Below are 21,934 nucleotides of genomic sequence, written 5' to 3'. Positions count from 1 at the left end.
CCCCTGGAGCAATGCAGGGTTAAGGGCCTTGCTCAAGGGCCCAACGGCTGTGCAGATCTTATTGTGGCTACACTGGGGATCAAACCACCGACCTTGCGTGTCCCAGTGACGTAGCTTAACCATTACACTACAGGCCGCCCCTCTACGATGACAGATGAGGGCTGGAGGTGGAGCTGGCCTTATCTGGTGCAGCACATCAGATGAGCCAGGGCTGTAGGGCTGTACTGGTCCTCCCTGTTGCTATCTATCTTTGGTGACCAGCCCTTCCGTCAGTGGGGGTTAAATACCCAGATGGCTTCCCCCGCAACACCCGGCTGGAGCAGTGCAGGTCGTAGTTCCTCCTCAGCACTGCTCAGGTGCTCTCTCACCAGCTGGTGGGTGAGGTCCAAGTAGCCCTCCAACTAGGGCATGACTCTGGACCAGGACTGCTGGGTACATCGTCATCAGAAGGCTGGCTGAACAGCGGGTCCACTGGTGTCCGTTGCTCCCACCCAAACTGTGCCACCGGGCTGCTGCAGGTGGTCTCAGCACAGCTGACAGGTAGGACAGGGGAGCCAGGGGCAGGTACAGGGCCCAGTTGTGCTGACATTATTCAAAGAACATTAATTAACATCAAAAAGGAGTGAAAGCTTGAGAAAAAACAAATAATGATGAATAACATGCAATAAAAAGTCATAAGTAGCATAAATATATGGGAGTGTCGCCAAACATGAGGGAAATTATGTAATTCTGATGTGCGCATGCACCATACCCATTGGTTGTACAACTTGATAGGCAGAAAGAAATGTCAGAATTACTTACTTAATTCGTTTATTTAAACGCCAGTTTTCTTAGTCTATATGCATCTTAAAAGACTCAGATACTTCATAGCATGTAATCAATAACAACATCTGAATAAACCTGGGTGATGTTGATGGGTGAGCCCTGAATTGCATTTCACCATGCAGCAGGGCTGAAGGAAGATGAAGTTCTTTACTCAAATTGTAGAATCCTATTTCTTTATCATCATTTCTCATTACCAGCTGTGAAGAAGCAAATTGACCTCTCTGACATCCCTCCAATGCCAGCTGGGTAATTTTGAAAGCATGTCATAATATTACATTATAATATTAAAATACAGATCAAAGATATAAGAATGACAAGGGCTTTGAAGTAAATTGTGCATTTATTCATATTAAGAAACGCAAAAAGATAAATACAGTAAAAAAAAGCCTAACCATAGCTCACCAATGTTTGTCAGCATAATATACAATGTATCATTATATACATTGGGCATTCTTTTTTTCATTTTAAAATCAACTTCTAGTTTCATTACCCTCATTCAGTACTATTGTCCACACATACATTTCTAGCCTATCCCTAAAACCTACTTGACCAAAATTATTTTCTTTAATAACATAACTGATAAAGTGTACAATGTGACTGCAAGTGAAAATGCCCATTAGCTGGTGTAGTCTCAACAGTTGTCCCATAAACAAAACACTACGGTTAGATGTAGCCAATAAGAGAATACCCTAGCTGCTCTGAAGAATTCAAAATTAAGCCAAACCATCTAATTGTAATGCTCAGCTAATAAGTGAATCCATCTACTGTGATCCACTCCTTATTAAAATGTAGTCTTGCATACATTGTAATATAACTGAGCTATTATTAACATTTTTCAAAATAATGGTATTTAACTGAGCAGTGCAGTGTTTAAGTTTATACTGTCAGTGTCATCCTCCGTGGAAAAGCAACCACCATACAGCTCATGGCATTCGTTATGCCATCTCACTTTGATTGGGAACAACTGGACTAGATAGAAAGGCTTGGGTAAGGCTATATTTTGGACAAATGTCCTCTATGAGGAGCCCAACACTTCTGGAATATACATTTCTGGAGAGCTCAATGGTGGCATATCCAGCTGTGGTTGTCGTGAACAACAACATCCATTTCTTGTCATCGGTCAAAGCAATGCTCTGACGCTGGAATGTAAACTGGCCTTATCGGCTGGAGTCGAGCAATGACCGTACCAGTGCTGACTGGGCGCAGCGTTTCAGTCACAGGGCTGTCTCTACTGCATTCCACAGAAGTCTGCAGTCTGCCTGTGCAAGGTGTGTACTATAGGTTGGGCAGGTACCTGGTGCACATGGCCTTCTTTGTATATAAATGCAATATTATACCAAGTGTTTGGAGCAGAGGCTTGGTTCTGGACAGGAAAATGGCTATAGATTTCTGGTTAGAGTAAGCTGTGCTTCTTGTGATCAGGACAAGGTGACGATGGTGTAACAATATCTGTGCCACTGGCACATTTCTTTCCCACTGTGGTTTCCTACTTGTTCTTGTTAACATATCATCATATATGTTTAAAGATATTCAATCACACTTGCATACACGCAAACAGGCACAGAGAAATAAACACATGCAGACAAAGCCTTCCACACTCCTTGGATCCAATCATGGTCACCCCAGCTACTCCTCTTAACCCACCCACCACATCATTATCTATGACTATTCACACCCATCCCAGCATGTAAAAGGTTAGATATGCTAATATAGTACTTTACCCCTGCCAAAATCATGTTTTGTTTCTGTTTTTGTGTGTGTATGTGGGAGGGGACGGGGGGCGGGAATGAATGTTTTAAAAAAAAGAATCACATGACAATCGCAAAAATAAAATAGAGTATGTCAATCATTTCACTCCTTTTCATTCGTTCAAGTTTGAGTGTGAGGAAAACAAATACCATGACAAATGGGCCCTCGCACACACTGAATATAGAGTACAGTACGCATCTCCAGAATTACCATCCCATCCACCATATCTTGCCCACTTATCCTGCTGAGTGAATAGAGGAGTGTCCAACTGCCTTTAGTGCAGTCTGCCAATTATTTCCTCTTCTGCAGGATCTGCTCCATCTTGGGATTGACGAAGGAGAAGCCAGCAAACGCCTTTGGATCCATGGAGTCGATGAAGCTCTTGTCGCCGTGGGTGAGGCGGGCCTTCTCACACAGGAACTCCCGGTCAAAGTTGCTGCAGTCATTGTGAGATTTCTGCAAAGACACAGTTCATGACAGAAAGGCCAATTAGTAGACAGACAGAAGACAGAGCCAGGGGCAAAGATGATGGGAGGAAATGGTTTAGTTAGAAAGGCCCTGGAACTAACACTCTGTAGCAAGTAGATCTATTTAAAATAGTTTTCAGGGGAAGATCTAAGAATGGATACAGCAATACATAGCTACAGATGTCAAATGACAGACATTGTATTATCAATAGCCACTATCGACAGTCTTCCTGTGCATGTTGGACTGTTTCACTGCTTTGGATCAGTCCAAACTTGGACTAGCGGAGCATACCACTTTTGGCTTGAAGGGGGGTTCTATCTGCCTTTTTTCAAGGGCTGTCCAGTTGATGGTCCTGAAGAAGGGGTGCATGCGGATGTTTCCGACAACACCCAGCCTTTGGCTCGGCTCTCTCACAAACAGCTGGGTTTAAAAGGAGAGAGGAGACAGTGAGTAACAGATGTCTGGAAGAGAGTTTATGACAGTGTTTCCATGGCAGTAAAACAAAGTCAACTCTTTCTGCAGGTGAAATACTACTACTAATACAAACAATCAGGAGATACTAGCAAAAATTATAATAGCATTTAATTTTGATAGCACGCATAGGTGGATGTCTCCCACATAGTGCCGTGAAAAATTATTTTCCCCTTCCTTATGTCCTCTATTATTGCATACTTGTCACACTGAATAGTTTCAGATCTTTAGACAAAATGTAGTATTAGAGAGAAACTGTAGTATTAGAGTAAACACAAAACACATTTTTAAAATTATTATTTCATATAACATTATGTAACATTTTGTCTAAAGATCTGAAACCATTCAGTGTGACACATTACATTACATTACATTAATGGCATTTGGCAGACGCTCTTATCCAGAGCGATGACACATATGCGATAATATAGGAAAAATGGGAAGGGGGCAAATACATGGTCATGGCACAAGGACATTAGTTGAAAATGTTGTCATGTTCATAAGGTTAGTAGACCTTGTGATGAACAATTCTGTCAACAATATAATGGACTCTTATTTATATTTTCCAATTATATTTTCTATTATATTCTATTATATTTTAGTATCTATTTAACTCATTTGAATATTTATTCAACTACACAAATGCTTAATTTATTTGATTAACTGCTAAATGAATGTAATCTCATGTAATGTCAGGGCATGCAGACCTTCTCCATCAGGTCCTTGGACTCCTTGGTGATCCAGGTTGGGTAGCGTGGGGTGTCCTTGCGAATCGCCTCAAAGAGCTCATCCTCATCGTCTCCATGGAAGGGCGACTGACCAATCAGCATCTCAAAAACCAGCACCCCGAATGACCACCAGTCCACTGAAAAGGTGTATGCTTTACCCTGGAGGATCTGACACGAGACATGACACAAAAGAGACATGACGTATAACCACTTACATCAGCACAGAGAGGCACAACGTCTAGGCTAATTACATGCCAATGACATTATATGACATTACAATGTCTAAGCACTGACGTGGTGACTGACACTATCGCAGGACATGCTCGAACTGCTGATTCTGAGACTGCGCATCGGTGCTGTTACTCTTCCGGTACAAGCTCATACCTCCGGTGCAATGTAGTCAGGCGTTCCACAGAACGTTGTGGCATAATTCTCCCCAAACATATTCTCCTTGCACATCCCGAAATCAGCAATCTTAATGTGTCCATCACGGTCCAGCATCACATTGTCCAGTTTCAGGTCCCTTTGGAACAGAAGACATGTTTGCTTTGTTGGCGACATGGCTCAGGCAGTAAGAGCAGTCATCTGGCAGTTGGAGGGTTGCTGGTTCGATCCCCCGCCCGGGCGGTGTCGAAGTGTCCCTGAGCAAGACACCAAACCCCCAAATGCTCCTGACGAGCTGGTTGGGGCCTTGCATGGCAGCCAATCGCTGTGAGTGTGTGTATGAATGGGTGAATGGAGAAGCATCACTTGTACAGCACTTTGGATAAAGGCGCAATATAAATGCTTGCCATTTACCATTTGATCTCTGGGTAAGCTGTAGTACTACAGTCCACAAAGTGCACATTTTCACCGTACCAATTGGATTACAATTTTATTCCTTAATAATAAAAAAGTTAAAGAAAATGACTGTGCAAATGTTAGGCAAAGATAAATTGTGTCCTATCAGCAAATACATTCCAGGAAAATGTTTTTTTTCCCAGTCTGGCATTTTTTCCTGTCAGTGCCTTTATTTATACATTTAGCTATTTCAAGATAATCTTTTTAATCTATTGTAACATCACAGCTTTATTAATCAAGATCAGATGATGCAAACACAGCACCCTGTAGTCTTTTACCTGTAGACTATTCCTTTGGAGTGCAGAAACTGGAGCCCACAGGTTATTTCTGCAGCATAGAACCTGTGAGAGCAGAAGGGGCAGAAATCAAGGGAAAAAATGATTTACTGTACATTTATTCTGCTTGGAGTGGGCTAAATCTTTCAGAACAGGCAGGCATGGAGGTTAAAGTCCCATTAATGCACACAGGAGACGCCTCAGGCAGGCACATTTCAGGAAGCAGGTCAGGGTATTCAGTACAGTATTGCCGTGTTTTAGTGGGCAGAAATGGATTGCAGCAGCTATAGCAGCTCTGCTAGCACAAAGTTAGGTGCTCATGTGTCTCTATCTGGAAGTGATGAAACTCTCCCTGCCCCAGCACATCCGAGAACTGCACTGGGCCCTCTGAAGTTCATAAGAGGGAGGTCTGGATGAGAAAGTGGGGTTGTTTGAGAGATGTTCTGATCACAGTAGCTTTAAGTGAGCCCTTCCCCCATCCGTTGTTCTTCCAAACAGTAGAGAAGCTGATACTCACGTGGCTCTCTGCAGGTCAAAGCGCTCCTTGCTCTGTATGTGGAACATCAGGTCTCCTCCGTTCAGGTACTCCATGACAAAGAACAGGTGTTCCTGCGGAAAGACATGCGTTACTGAAACTCCTCACTTGGTTATACACCTGTGGGGGTGACCTTGAGCTGGAAGTTGCAGGAAAGATGGAGAGGGAGAGATGGCTGCTACCCTAGCCTGAAAGGTACAGCACAGGTGGGTAAAGAAAGGAGAGGGAATTTCTTATCCAGGGGTGTGAGAAAGGTGTTGTACAGTTCAGCTGTGTCATGACTGCGGAGGGGAGTTACCTTTGTCTGGAAGGTAGAGAACACGTGTGTGAGGAAGGGGTACTCCCAGGCCAGGGACAACACTCTCTTCTCCACCATGGTGCACTCCACGTCATCATCCATCAGCACCACGTCCTTCTTCAGAGCCTTCACTGCGAAGAACTCACCGTGCCCTTTCAACTCCGCCAGCATGACCTGAGAGGAGAGCAGGAGATTACAGCGAGGGACAAAAAGAGAGTGGAAAGGGAGAGGAGGTATGTCAGTTCTCTCATGTGAGAGTGTTCTCATAGCATTGGATTTATAAAGACCGGGTAACGAGTGAAGCAGACCCTACCTTGCCGAAGCTCCCCTTTCCAAGCACCTTGTGGAACACAAAGTTGTCTATCCCAAAGCGCTTGCTGTGGCTTGGGGTGGTTACGGGGGTGGGCTCAGGACTGATGCTGGGTATATCAGCTGTAACCACACACACACACTCATGTTTTCTTGATTGCGATATACGTATACTACAAACAAACCACATTTATCATTATAAAATAATTATGCCGCATATTGTACAGCATGTACTAAACATATCACAGATTTTCTGATTATTCTTTGCTTAAATTTAGTAAAAACAGTTAATAATGATAACCTGATTATCACAGCAAACTCATATTATGTATTGATGACTTAATTATTTTCAAGATTTACAAGTGATGGAAGGAAAGAGACAGTATTGCACAGGGCGCAGAGCTTTGTGCTATAGCCTGTCTATCTGTAATGGTAACTCACCACAGGCTTCCTGATAGATCCCACTGTCAAACATGTTGGGTTTCTAAAGAAGTGGTTTAGAGAACATAAAACATTGAAAAAAGATTCAATGAGTGAAGTAAGAAGCTACGTAAGAAGCACACTAAATTCCATCAAATCAGATTGATTTCTCATGAGTGTTCAATAATGGGTTAAAGGTACAATAGGTAATTTCGGACTTCTAACAGTCAAGAGAGGAATTGCAGCAACAAACACGCTCAAACCACAACACTTTTTATCCCATCCCTTCTCTGTGAACGTGCTGACGTTGAAACACCATTGGCGGTGGCAATTAGAACCAATTTTCAACCAATGAGCTTAAATTGTTGTAGAGCTATACAATGTTTTGGTACAGAGTGCCGGCCCGTCACTGCATATTTTGAAACCTGAATTTAAGGACTATAAACACAGGCAGAGGGTCAACATGTCAGTGAGCCTTTTTCAATGAGAGGAAGGGATTTACAATGGTCTTAAAGGTACCTAAAGGTACCTATTGTACCTTTAAGGATAAATGTATGATTTTTAATGATTGTGTTTATGCCCAAAAGCATACTACATACTTTGCCCCCTTTAAATGAAATTATACTATGCAGTATATTTGCCTTTGCCTTGAAAATAATACAAAGTAACCATGCTAAGGCATATCTACTCTATTTTTACATATCTACAGTTCTTTGCCAGTATCAGTTATTCTAAAATGTGTTTGGGGTGTTTCTGGGCATGGCTGCTGAGCCTGTGGGTTGCAGAGCATTTGTAGCTAGCTACTGCAACAAGTGGAGAGGAAGAAGCAAAAGTGCAGCAGAGTGAATTTAACCACAGGGCCAACAGGGCTCATTCAAAAACCACTTTGGAAGTTAACTTTTTGGTTAACTTTGGAATAGTTTTTCCTTGCTGGCAATATCTATCTAAAAACTGAGGTATAAAATGGTAACATGGATTAGAACTATAAAAATGGAGGTGAGTGGGTGATGCTGAGGATGGAGGCTTCTTTGATTGTAAACACAGGATCAGAGCAAAAAATCCTGCATGGTATGCCTTTAAAGACAGAATAGAGGATAGAAAATGGCAACAAGCTAGCAACTGGAAATATGACAAGATGTGAGAATTTTGCATTGATTATATTTTTAACTGCATCTATTAATTTAAAATGGTAATCTACAATTTCCTTGGTTTTGGTGGATTTAGTGGCCACACATAGTGACTGGTGGTCACAGCAGGTCTATTCTATACTTCAATTCCCATAGCTACCCATGACAAGAAGACATGCTCATATAGCCCTCTCACACATTTTCCTTCAGATCGTTGGGTTGCTTTGCTTTTTTTGGTCACTTTACCTGATGGGTTATCATCAGAATGTGTTAATTTACTTGTACTTTCATCCATTGTACTGCAAAGAAAGACAACTGTGCTTGACCTCCTCCTCTTGTGTTTAAGCCCCTCAAACTCTCCTGCATCACTGCCGGAAGTATGTGTCATGCAAACTATGAATCTCCGCACTTGCAACACGTGTTTCTTTCATAGGTTTCCGTGCCAACATTTCCATACAGGGAGGGAATGGCTGTCCATCAACTAACTTCAAATGTCAGCGTTGACATTAGTGATATGTTTGGGATGTGAACATGCCAGCACCCTGTGCCTGCTCTGTGTGAATGGGTTGCCTTTTGTTCACCTTGCTGATTTGATTGAGTGCCTCGGCGAGGAGCTTCTGGTTAACCCCACACATGTTGGCCACTTTGGTCTGGCACTTCTGATGGATGTTCATTGCACACTCTGTGAAGGAGAGTGAGAGCAGAGTCTATGAATGAAGGGCAGGGCATCAGATAGAGCAAAGAGTCTGTGTGACGTAAGCACCGCCCGCTCAATTTTACTGCACCTTTAAGTGCTATCCACCATGTTAATCGAAATACAACATTCTGAGAATTTATTTCGATTGCGAGGCTTCATAGACACAGAAGGCAGCCACTCAGCAGACACTGGGAGTAGAAGGGAGAAATGACACAGGTCAGGCCTGCCCACCTTCACACTTGAGGCCTTGCTTGACGATACCCCACAGCAGGCTGCCGCAGTGGTCACAGAAGGTGGGGCTCATGTAGTTGTTAACCTTGAAGCGGTGGGGCATATCGATCTTGAAGCGCTCCTTCTGGAACTGTGGACACACAAAAGGCATGTTACCCCTGACATGAATCATATAGTGAATCACTCACAGCTCTACATGCCCATTGGAGGTTAATGTTCCCCATTAGCTCCTGCCACATCTCAGCTCATAGACAAAACAGGGACCAATAGGAAACCTGCTCTTACCATGGTGTCCCGGCTGTCGGTCGCCGTTCCTGTGCATCGCCCTATTATTTTGTCGATGCACTTCTTGTGTATGGCCGCATTGCATTCTGGGGTAAAGACAATCTGAGTCAGTGCAAACTGACTTTGGAATAGTGAACTTTTTTAAAATTTGAGTCTTACTGTAATTTATACTGCCTGTAAAACTAAATGTTAATTAGAATGTGATTTGTTTTAAAAATAGGGTGTAAACACTTGAAAATAAACTATTTTTCTTTAACACGCCACATTAAATTAGTTTAATACATCAATGAGAGGGATTTATGTAGAAAATTCCACTTACGTCTACACTTGTAGCCTTGTTTATTGAGTCCCCTGCAGTGGAAAAAGAACAGCCAGATGTCAGAGTTCTCCTTTTGTGTGCTGGTTATCTGATGTACAGTATGTACATGTACATTTTTGTATTACTTGGATAAAATGATTGTGTATCATAAGTAATAGTAAGCTATGGGATATGTTGTGCCTATATGAGATTTCACACTGCTCAGCAAAACATGAGATTTGATTCGCTTGCAAAGCCTTAACAAACTGTTCAATGCTCATATCCTGCCACTAGGAGGTGACATCACCTTTTGAAGTCAATGTTCACACGCCTTCTAAAACTAAACCTGTCGCCCCGATACTGAAAAGTCACAAGCTCTGCTGTTTTTTATTTTCACCTTAAAATCAGCACCCAATTCAGATCCAAGTTAACTGAGTTAATTGTGTAACCCACCACTCCTACAAAGCCTACCTGATTAATTAAAGGGTAATTCCACTGCAATGAACTACATTTAGCTCATTTAACATAAAGGTGTAATTGATTAATTCTCTATGTGAGGCTGGCCAAAGCACTCTCAGTACAGAGGTATAATTTTGGTCTAGGTGTATACGTCATAATGATATACACCTTTGCCCTTCCTCATTTTTCAAGAACTACAGTGGGCGGGTAATTTGAATTTAGGGACAGCTTAGACGGATAGCTTCTCGCCCCAACTTCAAGTTTAGCTACTCCGGAAAAAAAACAGCACCTTTCTGATGCAGGCTGACAGCCCATTTGTTGAAACATGTGGAAGCCTACCTGGTTATTGTAGTCTTTAGTAAAGCAGTCGATTTTAGTCTATTGTAGTCTTTAGTAAAGCAGGTACCTGGAGCATGTGCTGTAGTTACAGCATCTCTACACTTGGCACAGGTAGAGAGTAGGCTGAGAGCTCATTTTAGACAGGAGACAACCTGCTTTTCTACAAGTACAGTACTGTGCAAAAGTCTTAAGCACATGTAAAAGAATACTGTAAAGGCAAGGATGCTTTCAAGGATGCTTTTTTTTATTGAAAAAACTTGCAACAGTTATTCTGCAGACTTGGCTGTCTTGCTTGCGTCTGGTTATCCAGGTAATCACAGACAGCCTTTTTTATCAGAAAGTTTTTAATATGAAAAGTGGTCTATTATTTCATATGTTTCACTGATTCACATTTCACAGTGAAAATTATTGTTTGGAAATCTCAAATTTGCTCTACAATCACTAATGCATAAAACAAAAAAAATGAATTGAAAAATATCAACCAAATTTATTAAAATAATCTCTGGTTATTATTACTCGGGGGTGACACTGGCTCAGGAGGTAAGAGCAGTCGTCTGGCAGGTGGCAGGTTGCTGGTTTGATCCCACGCTGCGTGTGCAAAAGTGTCCCTGAGGAAGACACCTAACCCCCAATTGCCCCTGACGAGCTGGTTTGTGCCTTGCATGGCAGCCAATCGCCTTTGGTGTGTGAGTGTGTGTGAGTGGGTGTGTGAGTGAGTGATTGAGAAACATCAATTGCACAGCACTTTGGATAAAGGTGCTATATAAATGCAGACCATTTACCATTTACCATAATAACATATAGAGCTCTACATATGACTGAGGGTGGCTCACCAGACAAACTCCCGGCACACAGAGCAGAAGGTAAACTGCTTGAAGAAGGTTGTGATGAACTCGTGCTGCTTGATGTAATGGATCTTGGCCTGCTTGATGGCGCCTCGTCGTCGGTTCAGTGTCGCCACTTCCCCAGCTGCCTCCTTCAGTGAGTGCTTCACAGACTCTGAGGACACATCCCATGGCATTGTTATGTTCACCATTCCTGCCCCTCGCACTAGCGAGCGGTCTCACGGTGGCTCGCAAAATAACATTGCACATAACATAACACTGCTAACCGTTCGAGACAGCGGGAGTGTCACCAAGGTGGTTATGTCCCATAGCTGCTTATGCCCCCAGTGGCCATGTTAATTAGATACCAGCATTTAAGAATAAAACCATGCAAGGACGTTAAAATATCAGCTCATTGCAGTAAATTAAAAAAAGGTGGGTATGGCGGTGGGTAAAAAGCCTGAGACTGTGGCCCACATTTTCACACAGTGAGAATGGCCTTCCACAGGACTGGAGGAAGGTTCAGGGTGGCTTGGATAAAGGCCACATCATAGGCATCGACAGAAGCAGGGTGGGGTTTGAGGGGCACAGGACTGCAGGAAAGACACTTAACACAAATCACTGGGACTGATAGAGAGGAGCTCTAGATATTTTTTAATTCAGTGTTCTTATGCTAATGGATGATAATTAAACACGACATGGGAAACACTGGCAAAAAAAGGATCAGAGCTATCAGAGACTGACGCATAGATGGTTTGTTCAAACATGCTTTCCTAAGAATACTTCAGTGTTTCTCTCTAAGAGATAGGCATCACCCAGGGGCACACCCACACACAAGCACAGACAGGTAGCAGAAACAAAGTATACAAACAGGGAATACAGATCCCACAGCCTACACATGGACCTAAGTCCTGATATAATAATTTGTATTTATTTGTATTGTAAATTTAAAAAAACAAATTCAAATGAAGTAGAATATATTTGAGAGCTGCGATTTTTAAGATGCCTTTTGTGTGTATGTGGATTTTTGTGTTTCTTGTTCCTTATGAGATGGTAAATTCTTTACTGTGCAACTGGATGTTCAAAGATCAAAAGAAAGAGCTAGGGAGCTAATGAATGAACTATAATGCAATAGATATGATAACGATAACGTTGAAAATGATAACGGGAGAGGAAGACAGAGCGAGAGAGAGAAAATGAGACAAGTAAATTCAAACTGTTTGGGACAATGAATTTTTGTCATACTAGTAACTTTCTAATAATTTGTGTTTTAGAAACACCAAACATGGTCAAGCCCTGTAAATAATGCAGTGGTCAAATAGAACAAAATGTCCAACCACAGGAGTCAGAAACTGTTCTGAAACAACTTTGAATAAGCACAAATACACACACGCACACACACACACACACACACACACACTGAGGGAGGAGGGATAGTGTGTGTGAGTGCACAGAACTGTGTAGAGTATGTGTGAGATTGTTTCTCAAACTAACCAGCATCATTTTCATCCGAGAAGACCTGAACTTCCATCCTGACCTTCCCTGTGGGCTGCATGTCCATCTGCACACAGGAAGAAACACAACATTTTATACAAAACGTACAACCTGCAAACTAACTAAGACATACACACCAACTTAAAGCCCACGAGCTACAGGACACACATGCACACATACAGTATACAAAAACACACATGCATGCACCCACAAACAGAACTACACACAGACATACACATACACTCACCCAGAACTCAGCACGGCCATTGCCCTTCTTGCAGCGCTCGGCGAGCACAGACACGCCCACAGAGACCTCCGACAGTGACTCCTCATTGGTCTTCATCAGCAGCACCTGAAGGACACGCCCCTCATAGATGTGGGCATCGATTGTGGACTTCCAAGGTGGGAACATGGTGGGTTTCTTCTGCACTAGGGTCTTCCCTCGCTCTGGAGAGAGAGAGAGAGAGAGAGAGATGCTTTTTCACAATAACTTCAATGCAAATAGAACATATTAAACACAACTGAAGTGAGCTGAATTGAATGAGGTGGAGAGAATATTATGTGGAGCATATAAATACTTTGACTTTTGATGTTTCTTTATTGAAACACGAGAGAGAGAATGACCTATGTAGACCTGCTCGACCATGAGTTTTGTAGAGAGACTGTGATATTCTCTATGTAATATGTATGGCTGTGCGTATGTGCATGTAAAAATGGTCATGTGCATACGTGTTTGTTTGTAGATCAGACTGTATCATGTGAGAGAAAGTGTCAGACTATGTATGTATGCATGTGTGTGTGTAAGAGACTGTTTGACTGACCTGTGATCAGGGACTCTTTCAGATTTATGGCACAGAAGGGCTCTTTAGGCAGTGGGGGCAGGGCACCCAGGTCGAAGGCATTGAAAGCAATCCTCAAGAATGGAGCCATGGCGATCTGTTACCCTCCCACCTGCACAAACAGAAACAATGTATTATCCAATCTTATACATACCCTTTTACAATGCACGGGGAGAAAGTATGTGTGAACAAACATGCACAATACTGTAGCTGATCAATAATGAGTTCAACTGAACTCACAGCCACAATTCCCTGATGACTCTCACACAAATCGACACAGACTGTACATAACACATACAGCCCATCCATCCATCCATCATCACCCGCTTATCCGGAGTCGGGTCGCGGGGGCAGTAGGCAAAGCCGGGTATTCCAGGCGTGCCTAAAAACATCTCCTCTACCGGATGGATTTGTTTTTCTGTGCTATTTAAAAGAAGAAAAAGGCCAGCATACGCAGGACCACTGAGATAGCAGCCAGGGAGTCTCATGCAATCACTTGCACACTGTCACTAAACTGAGGCATCCCAGCGGGTGACCACACATCGAAAAGGCTCTTAGGGAGAATCTGTGTAGATGTCGTCAACGACTGGACATTTACCCAACAACTGTATCAAAATGCCAGTGATACTATAGACATCAAATCTTATTACTGGATATTTAGCCATACAGTCATGTATGAAAACAATACTTACAGACAAGTACTGAGAAATAGAGCACACTTAAGTACAAAATGTGCTACTTGTGTAATATAAATGACAGACATACAAAGCAGAAGATGAAAACATGACACTGATTAATTATTATCTCAAGAAAACTTGGTATAGGAAAGACGAGAATACTCTATCATTAACATATCTTAAGACTAAAACAGTATTGTGGAGAATGACTAACAATGACCTCATTCTGTTTGATGTAGAAAGATTACATTTGGTATGAATATCTTAAAGGTACCTATATTTAGTACATTTTTGAAAACTGTTCTGCTTATCTTGCCTTAAAAACTTGAATCTCTGCAATTGAATCTCAAAATGTCTAATTTAGTAAGGACATTAATGTGTGACAGTGGATAATAGGACAGCTTCCTTCTAGTAAGATATGCAGTTCTTTGTGCAGGTTGCGCAGAAACGGAAACAGTCAGGTGTTTTTAGTTGTTTAGTTTTGTCTAAGTACTCAGTGTTTCCGTTTATTTTTACCCTCTGTGCTAACTGTAGTCTGTTTCCTGGTTTGTTCCATTCATTCATTCGATTCATCTGTGTCTCGTTTCGTGTCTCCGACCTCCCAGTCCTTACATGTACTTCCTTCCTGTCTCCTGTCATTCCACTCACCTGTTCCTTGTTATCATGCTGTTATGTCTGTGTATTTAAACCCCTTTATTAGTTCAGGTCCTGATTATACTCCTGATCGATTCCTGTTATGACCTGTTTTGACCTAGACTTCCACCTTTTGCTTTACCTGTCTGTCTTGTTTTGAACTGTAGTTTATCGACCCTGTTTCGGATTCCGTTTTTGTTTGGCGCCCATTTATTTCCGACCCTTTGCCTGTGACTTCGACTTAATTTTGGATTATCCTTGTTATCTCTGTTTGCTGGTGGACTGACCCTCTGCCTGGACATTATTTATGAACTGCGTATTCCCTGCTGATTCTGTTTGCCGGCTATCGACCCTTGTCTGTATACTCTGCCACCAAGTTTACAATAAAAACTGTTGTTCTGAGCCTTGACAAGAAACTATTTTACACCCAGTAGTCCTCACAATATAGGATGCTTGCAGTAGCAGTTGTCAGAGTTCTGTGCTTTGCCTTGATGGCGAACAGGCTGATGTTAGTGTTAGGGCTCATCAATTCTTTTAATTTCCTGTCTTTTGAGGCTTTCAGCAAATGAAACATTTCACCTAAACCATAGTCTGTAAGAGACAATCAATATTTTACATAATTCAAATACTAATACTAGTAATACTTGAATTACTTGATACTACTACTGGACTACTACTGCATTAATCTTTAAAAAATACTGATACCATGACAGGCAAAAGATGCAGAGGAATCTGAACACTGAGATTAAAGAAGTGGAAATAATGATTACTGGAAAATCCCTTAGAGAAAAATGCAGTAAATCCAGGTGCTATTGTGGCAGTAATCTAAACACAATCTCACTCACACACACATACATTTTAATACCTGTATTCATATCCGCATACCAAAGTAACATCAAAGCACATAAACAATAGAGACAGTACATATCAATGATATGGAAACTGGCACACACACACACACACACACACACACACACTTACTGTCCCAGGATATATCCCAAAACCCTCAGCATATGTAGCCATCTGCTACTTCATTATTGGGAGAGAGAAAATAAATAAGTAAGACAATGGTAAACATACAGTAAAAATATGAAGTCAATAATGTAGTCGCAATCAGTGTAGTGCTTTTTCTTCATCTAATGTCTCCCTGTGTGCCGATTTGTTAAGTTACTGTGTTATTAGGGTGATATAGCAATACTTTGTGGATGAATCAGGGACGGTTTGTGCCACTGCTTATGGATGAGCCACACTCGGTAGACTTCCCTTTTCTCTACTGCACTCTGTCTCTGGCTCCAAATTGTACAGCATAGCGGCTCCTGAAAACGTTTTTCACAAGCCTATGGGTAGTCGTCACAGGCACTTGGTCCATATTTTTTCTACAGTGGTAGAATATATTTTTTGTCCGGACTCAAGTTTGGACTCAACAGACAAAAGTGCAATCGTGGCATCTTGTGCAATAAATTGGGGCAGTGCCATATTTCTGAGAATGGGCAGTGTACAATGATGGACTTTTGGGAAGTGGGGGATATGGGTCATCTGGTTTTGTTGGTCAAATCTCTTGCGTGTATGAATATACCCATGAGAATAAATTAATGTCATGTAATTGTCTGGAACAGAGCTTCTTACAGTATAACACAAAATAAATTAGCATTGACTTCTTAGCATTGTGTTGTATTGTATCAGATGCATGTATCATAAATGTGTGTGTAACTTTTATTTATACAGGGTAGGTTATGTGTGTGTGTGTGTGTGTGTGTGTGTGTGCGTGTGTATATTTAATTTAATTTATTTATTTTATCTAAAATGGTGGGGCTAATCTGGAAACCATGTGTTAAACAGTTCTTGTTTATCTGGAACATTTACCAGATAACTTTGACAGATTAATACACAGTGGCTTAGACTCATGCAAAACAGCTTCCACAACTCACATGGGAAATATCAGATGCAGGCTGAATTAAGCTCTCTTTGCAGTGCTACCACCATAGACAAGATACAAGCTCTCTGTGCAGTGCTACTGCTATAGGCAAGACACAAGCTCTCTGTGCAGTGCTACCACCATAGACAAGATACAAGCTCTCTTTGCAGTGCTACTGCTATAGGCAAGACACAAGCTCTCTGTGCAGTGCTACCACCATATACAAGATACAAGCTCTCTGTGCAGTGCTACCACAATAGACAAGATACAAGCTCTCTTTTACGGGCTCCAGAGGGATGTGTATTCTTCCTGCCCCTGAAACACAACTCAGGAATGAATGGAAAACTCCAGTGTGCACACACATATGCACATTTTCAGAAAAGTGTTCCCTCTCTCTCCAGACAACAATACTGAGAACAGGAAAGGAGAGAGAAAGAAAGAAAGAAAGAGTGAGAGAGAGATCACTATAATATTATTGCAGTACAATGACCTGAGATATTATTGGTCTGAAGGTCACATTAAGAAAATGCCCGGTGTGTGCGACATTGATTTGCGTGCTTTGGGGCTCCGACGTCCTACTGGATCAATTTCCTGGTTAAGAGCTGTCCACACACACAGGCACAGACACACACACTCGCATGGGTGTGCGCACACAAGCACACGCACATGCACACAACTGATGAACAAATCGCTATGACTTCCCTGTGACCAGGGTGGCAACATGATTCATGCCACATTCCTATGAACCGGGGCCAGATTCTGAACAGTGATTTATTAACTTTTTTCAGACCAATGAGGTAATCTACTTTTTCAACAATCTTTATATTTCCACTTCTTCTGCAAGCTTTTTAGCTTTATTCTCACAGCAGTACGGCCGTAACTAGGCTGTGCCTTACTGAGAGTGGGGCTGCAGGGTCCAATCCTCTGCTCTATTTTCAAATATTGAAATTAAACACTTTTCAAAATACCAGAATGTATGCTAACCCATATAGTGTTTTTATTCTGATGTCTAAAAATTTCACATCCATCTCAACCCCTCTGACAAACCACCAGTGGGACCGGACTAAGCATAACATTCCTTACTGGCACAGATGCTAAAAGGAACTTGTGTACACCCCTCCCAAACACAGGAAGAAAACTGTTGATGATCTGATAAAATATGACTCTGCGGTTTCTGTTTCCACCTAAAATCCTACTGTAACAGCACAGGGTGGCGAAGTCTTAGGCACCCTAGACTTTATTATATATATGTTTATTTTTTTGTTTTATTATTTTTGTGTGTGTTAGTATAAAAGGACACATTTGAGATTTCCAAATATTCATTTTCCAAAAGATTTGATTTTACAGAGACATTTTTGTATTTCATTAAAAAAAAGTAACATATTACTGTAAGCAATTGACTACTTTTTACATAAAAACTTGATCAAAGCTGTCTGAGATCAGAAGCAAGGAGCCAACCAAAGTCTGCAGAAGAACTGTGGCAAGTTCCCCAACATGCTTGGAACAACCTCCCTGCTGATTGTCTTATAGAACTGCTGGACAGTGTTGGCTATCTCAGAGAAGTGATGCAGTTCTAACGCTGAAGGGTGGCCACCAAAAATATTGATTTGATTCAGTTTTTAACAATTCTGCCAAATTACTAAAATGTAATGTAACATCCCATCCATCCATCCATTATCTGAACCCGCTTATCCTGAACAGGGTCGCAGGGGGGCTGGAGCCTATCCCAGCATACATTGGGCGAAAGGCAGGAATACACCCTGGACAGGTCGCCAGTCCATCGCAGGGCACACACACCATTCACTCACACACTCATACCTACGGGCAATTTAGACTCTCCAATCAGCCTAACCTGCATTTCTTTGGACTATGGGAGGAAACCAGAGTACCCGGAGGAAACCCACGCAGACACGGGGAGAACATGCAAACTCCGCACAGAGAGGCCCCGGCCGACGGGGATTCGAACCCAGGACCTCCTTGCTGTGAGGCGGCAGTGCTACCCACTGCGCCATCCGTGCCGCCTGTAATGTAACATGTATAGTACATTTATTTAGGACCTTTCATTGAATTATAGTCAGTATCTTATCTGTACAGAATGTTATGCAGGTGCCTAAGACTTTTGCACAGTACTGTACATGACTGGGACCCGCAAGGTTGGTGGTTCGATCCCTGGTGTAGCCACAATAAGATCAACACAGCTGTTGGGCCCTTGAGCAAGGCCTTTAACCCTGCATTGCTCCAGGGGAGGATTGTCTCCAGCTTAGTCTAATCAACTGTACATTGCTCTGGATAAGAGCGTCAGACAAATGCTATTAATGTAATGTAACATTTGCTAGAATGCACTTTGGCAGGACCAAAAATCAGGTTGAACTAGGTGTGGGGTGTGCTTGTCGCATGCACAGTACCGAGACCTTGGTATGCATTCCGGCAGATGAAACAAGGCAGACGCTTAGTCTGCAAAGTGTTCAGAATGGTATGTGTTTCTGCCTTGTCAACAGGACGCTCGGGTCTATGAACCTGAGCTGCCACTGCAGACGCCGTGGAAGCAGCATGAAAGCGAAAGATGATCAGGGCACATGGTAGAGAGAGAGGAACAATGGCCAGCCTTTCCCACATGCCCACTTCGACCTTGTGAAATGAATTATTCCATTTGAGTGTGCGTCTACGTATACAACATTTCAAATCTACTACAAATATGTAACAGTGGCAAGATTCTGGTTCAGGACCAAGGAGCTCGATCAATATGATAATTGTAAATCTTTTCTTTGTTTATTTGTCATCAATTATCTATTATTCAGACTGTTGTAAAATGTTCTTACAATTGTAATCACTGGGAAATTTGTCAGCAGTTTCACAAGCAAAATAAGAATACAAAATCACACAAGTATGAAGCTGAGCAGAGAGGATCCTGACTCTTATCTTTCAAAGAGGGACGTCTTGCAGAGTGAGCGGAAATAGGCTGGGCGGAAAAAAGAAAATGGAAGCAGCCTGGTCACTTGACACTGCACCACACATTATTCAAACACACAATCACACTGCCAGGGAAATGTGTGCTATTCCAAGGAAGAAGGCTGCATAGCATTGAATCTGAACTATTGAAGTTAGAGTCATAAACGTACTTGCATGACTACATACATGTTCAAAAAGAAGGCACGTTAACACTAAAGCTTTACGAACACATTCCAGAAACTTGCTTCAGGGCTAAACATGTTTTAAAGGATTAAATCCCTGTAAATAAATGAAGACAATATAATCACCTCCAAACCTGAACATCCACTACTACATTAGATGATTGTCACTTGGAGTTTCATAATTATACCCCAGGCAATAGTGTCAGGACACGTTAGAAATAAGTTAGAACAGCACTAGCCAGTTAAAAAAAATAAAGTTCTCTTATGACACATTTACCAGCCTTTACTACATTTTCTTCCACATGTAAAAACTATATATTTTCCTTGGCCAAAATGAATGCCTTGTGGGTCAAGCATTACTCAGCACTGATGCGTTTACTGTAGGGATGATGGTAGAGAGCCAAGCGGTAAAAATACTTCAGCAGTATTTAGGAAAGAGAAATATCATGGGAGGAACACCGCTGGAGCAATGGCTTTGCCTCAAACCATTCCCATATATGTGCACTGTGATGGAAAGATAAATTACTCTGAAGTTCCCCTCTTCTGCATTCTCTGCTTCTGTTTACATGGTTGCTCAGAAATGACATTAAGATAATGCAAAAGTGTTTGCCTACTGTAAAGGCTTACAGCTATGTTTGTCCCAGGAGCGGAAACTGTTAATTATGCTTTTAAACAGTTAACATTTTAAGTTGAAACGGAAACATTGCACAGAACGTAGCGCAAATGGATAATGCGTGGCGACGTTCTAGTCGAAGGAAGCTAACCTGCATGCAAAACATTTAACGTGTAAGTACAACTATTTAGCTAAAGATTAAGGAACAACAACCTAAATGATATTCACACGAATAACCATGGCTGAATATGAGAAGAAGTCATTCATCCATGTAAAACACGCGGAAGCGAAAAAGATTCTTCATATTGCTTACATTGCATTTGCAAAACTTACAGTACACTTAAACTTCACCTAACGTGCCACAGCACTTATTTCAATTTCGGCAGCAAACACGCTATTGCTAAAACATTTCCTGAAATAATAAAGAAGGCTACGTCTCCTACAACCTATTGTTACTGAAACATCCATGTAGTAACCTACAATTTTTCTCAACCCGTAAAACTCATGGTTTATGAACAACCACATGGAAAACATAGCCTAGGTGACGCTATCAATGACTGCATGTTCTGTTAAATAGCCTCTTAAAAATCTGGAAATGGTCACAACAAACTAGTTAAGTTGATTGTTTTCTATGTTTCTTTATAACTGTTCAAAATGACTAGTCGCCGAAGCTTTACAAACAAGTCAAATTAGTTTAGTTTTTAACCCATCTTCGAATTGCACTCTTAACAAGCGCACCCCGGGGAGAGCAGGATAACAGGCTATTTCATATTTTTTTTACAGATGATGTTTACATTATGATAATTCATTTTGTAGGACCCTTGAGCTTATTTTGTATTTCCGTGGCAAATATATATTTTTCACGAAACCTTACCTCGTCGTATCGGATCCCCCCCTCTTCTTACTGGGTCTTATTTTAGTCTTCAACCCCTTCGATGTCCTCCGCTAAGCAAGAGCGGACTGCTCCCTTTGCGTCTTGTCTGTAGAGTGACGTACGCATCTATCAGGTGTACAGTACCTCCACACACACACACACACACACACACACACGAGACAAATGGTTTCCACACTCGTGTCCTAGATCTGCAACATATTTTTATCTTGCTGTTTTTATGTGGGGGATAGTGGTCTCCAGGTTCTCTTGGTCCATGATTTACAGCAATAATCTCGATGTTTAGCTGTATCTTTAGCAAAATTATCTCATGTTTTTGTGAAAACGTAATCAGCCTGATAAACTGGATTGTCACTAGTGTTCTGGTTTAGCATTCTCTTTGTTGGAAACGTGACTATCATATCCGCATTCTTGTGCAAAGGAAAACCCGGCTGTAATTGGTTGTGTGTCATTTTTATTCGATCCAAATGATCATTGGTTAGGCTGAGAAATATTGCGCGCTAAAAATAACGAGTTTAACTATATGTGTACATTAAAAAATGTATTGACACCCAAACCCACT

The 21,934-nt window shown here is 41.7% G+C and overlaps 1 protein-coding gene across 1 annotated transcript; it reads right to left on the bottom strand.

Annotated features, from left to right (window-relative positions):
- Positions 1–1,146: 1,146 nt before the first annotated feature.
- LOC133109828 (protein kinase C delta type-like) lies at positions 1,147–21,695 on the bottom strand. The gene is made up of 18 exons (XM_061219483.1): positions 21,355–21,695; positions 13,494–13,623; positions 12,920–13,119; positions 12,673–12,739; positions 11,188–11,353; positions 9,578–9,609; positions 9,259–9,344; positions 8,974–9,103; positions 8,627–8,727; positions 6,940–6,982; positions 6,503–6,621; positions 6,190–6,363; positions 5,874–5,965; positions 5,360–5,422; positions 4,626–4,764; positions 4,221–4,409; positions 3,334–3,462; positions 1,147–3,030 (listed from the first exon to the last, which is right to left on the bottom strand). Exons 2-18 carry the CDS (start codon positions 13,600–13,602, stop codon positions 2,866–2,868), a joined length of 2,004 nt encoding a protein of 667 aa, XP_061075467.1. The 5' UTR covers positions 13,603–13,623; positions 21,355–21,695; the 3' UTR covers positions 1,147–2,865.
- Positions 21,696–21,934: the final 239 nt, after the last annotated feature.

Source organism: Conger conger, chromosome 14 (assembly GCF_963514075.1).
Source record: "Conger conger chromosome 14, fConCon1.1, whole genome shotgun sequence".
NCBI lineage: Eukaryota > Metazoa > Chordata > Actinopteri > Anguilliformes > Congridae > Conger > Conger conger.
The sequence above is the reverse complement of the archived record's forward strand: the minus strand, read 5'-3'. Positions and strand labels throughout refer to the sequence as shown.

What these genes read in the sequence shown, in the direction of transcription:
- LOC133109828 (XM_061219483.1), bottom strand. Translation starts at nt 13,602, where the DNA reads ATGGCTCCATTCTTGAGGATTGCTTTCAATGCCTTCGACCTGGGTGCC. An exon ending in TCCAAAGGAATAGTCTACAG is followed by an intron (nt 4,765 to 5,359) that starts GTAAAAGACTAC and finishes TCTGTTCCAAAG; the next exon opens with GGACCTGAAACTGGACAATG. An exon ending in CCCCCTTCAAGCCAAAAGTG is followed by an intron (nt 3,031 to 3,333) that starts GTATGCTCCGCT and finishes GTGTCTTTGCAG; the next exon opens with AAATCTCACAATGACTGCAG.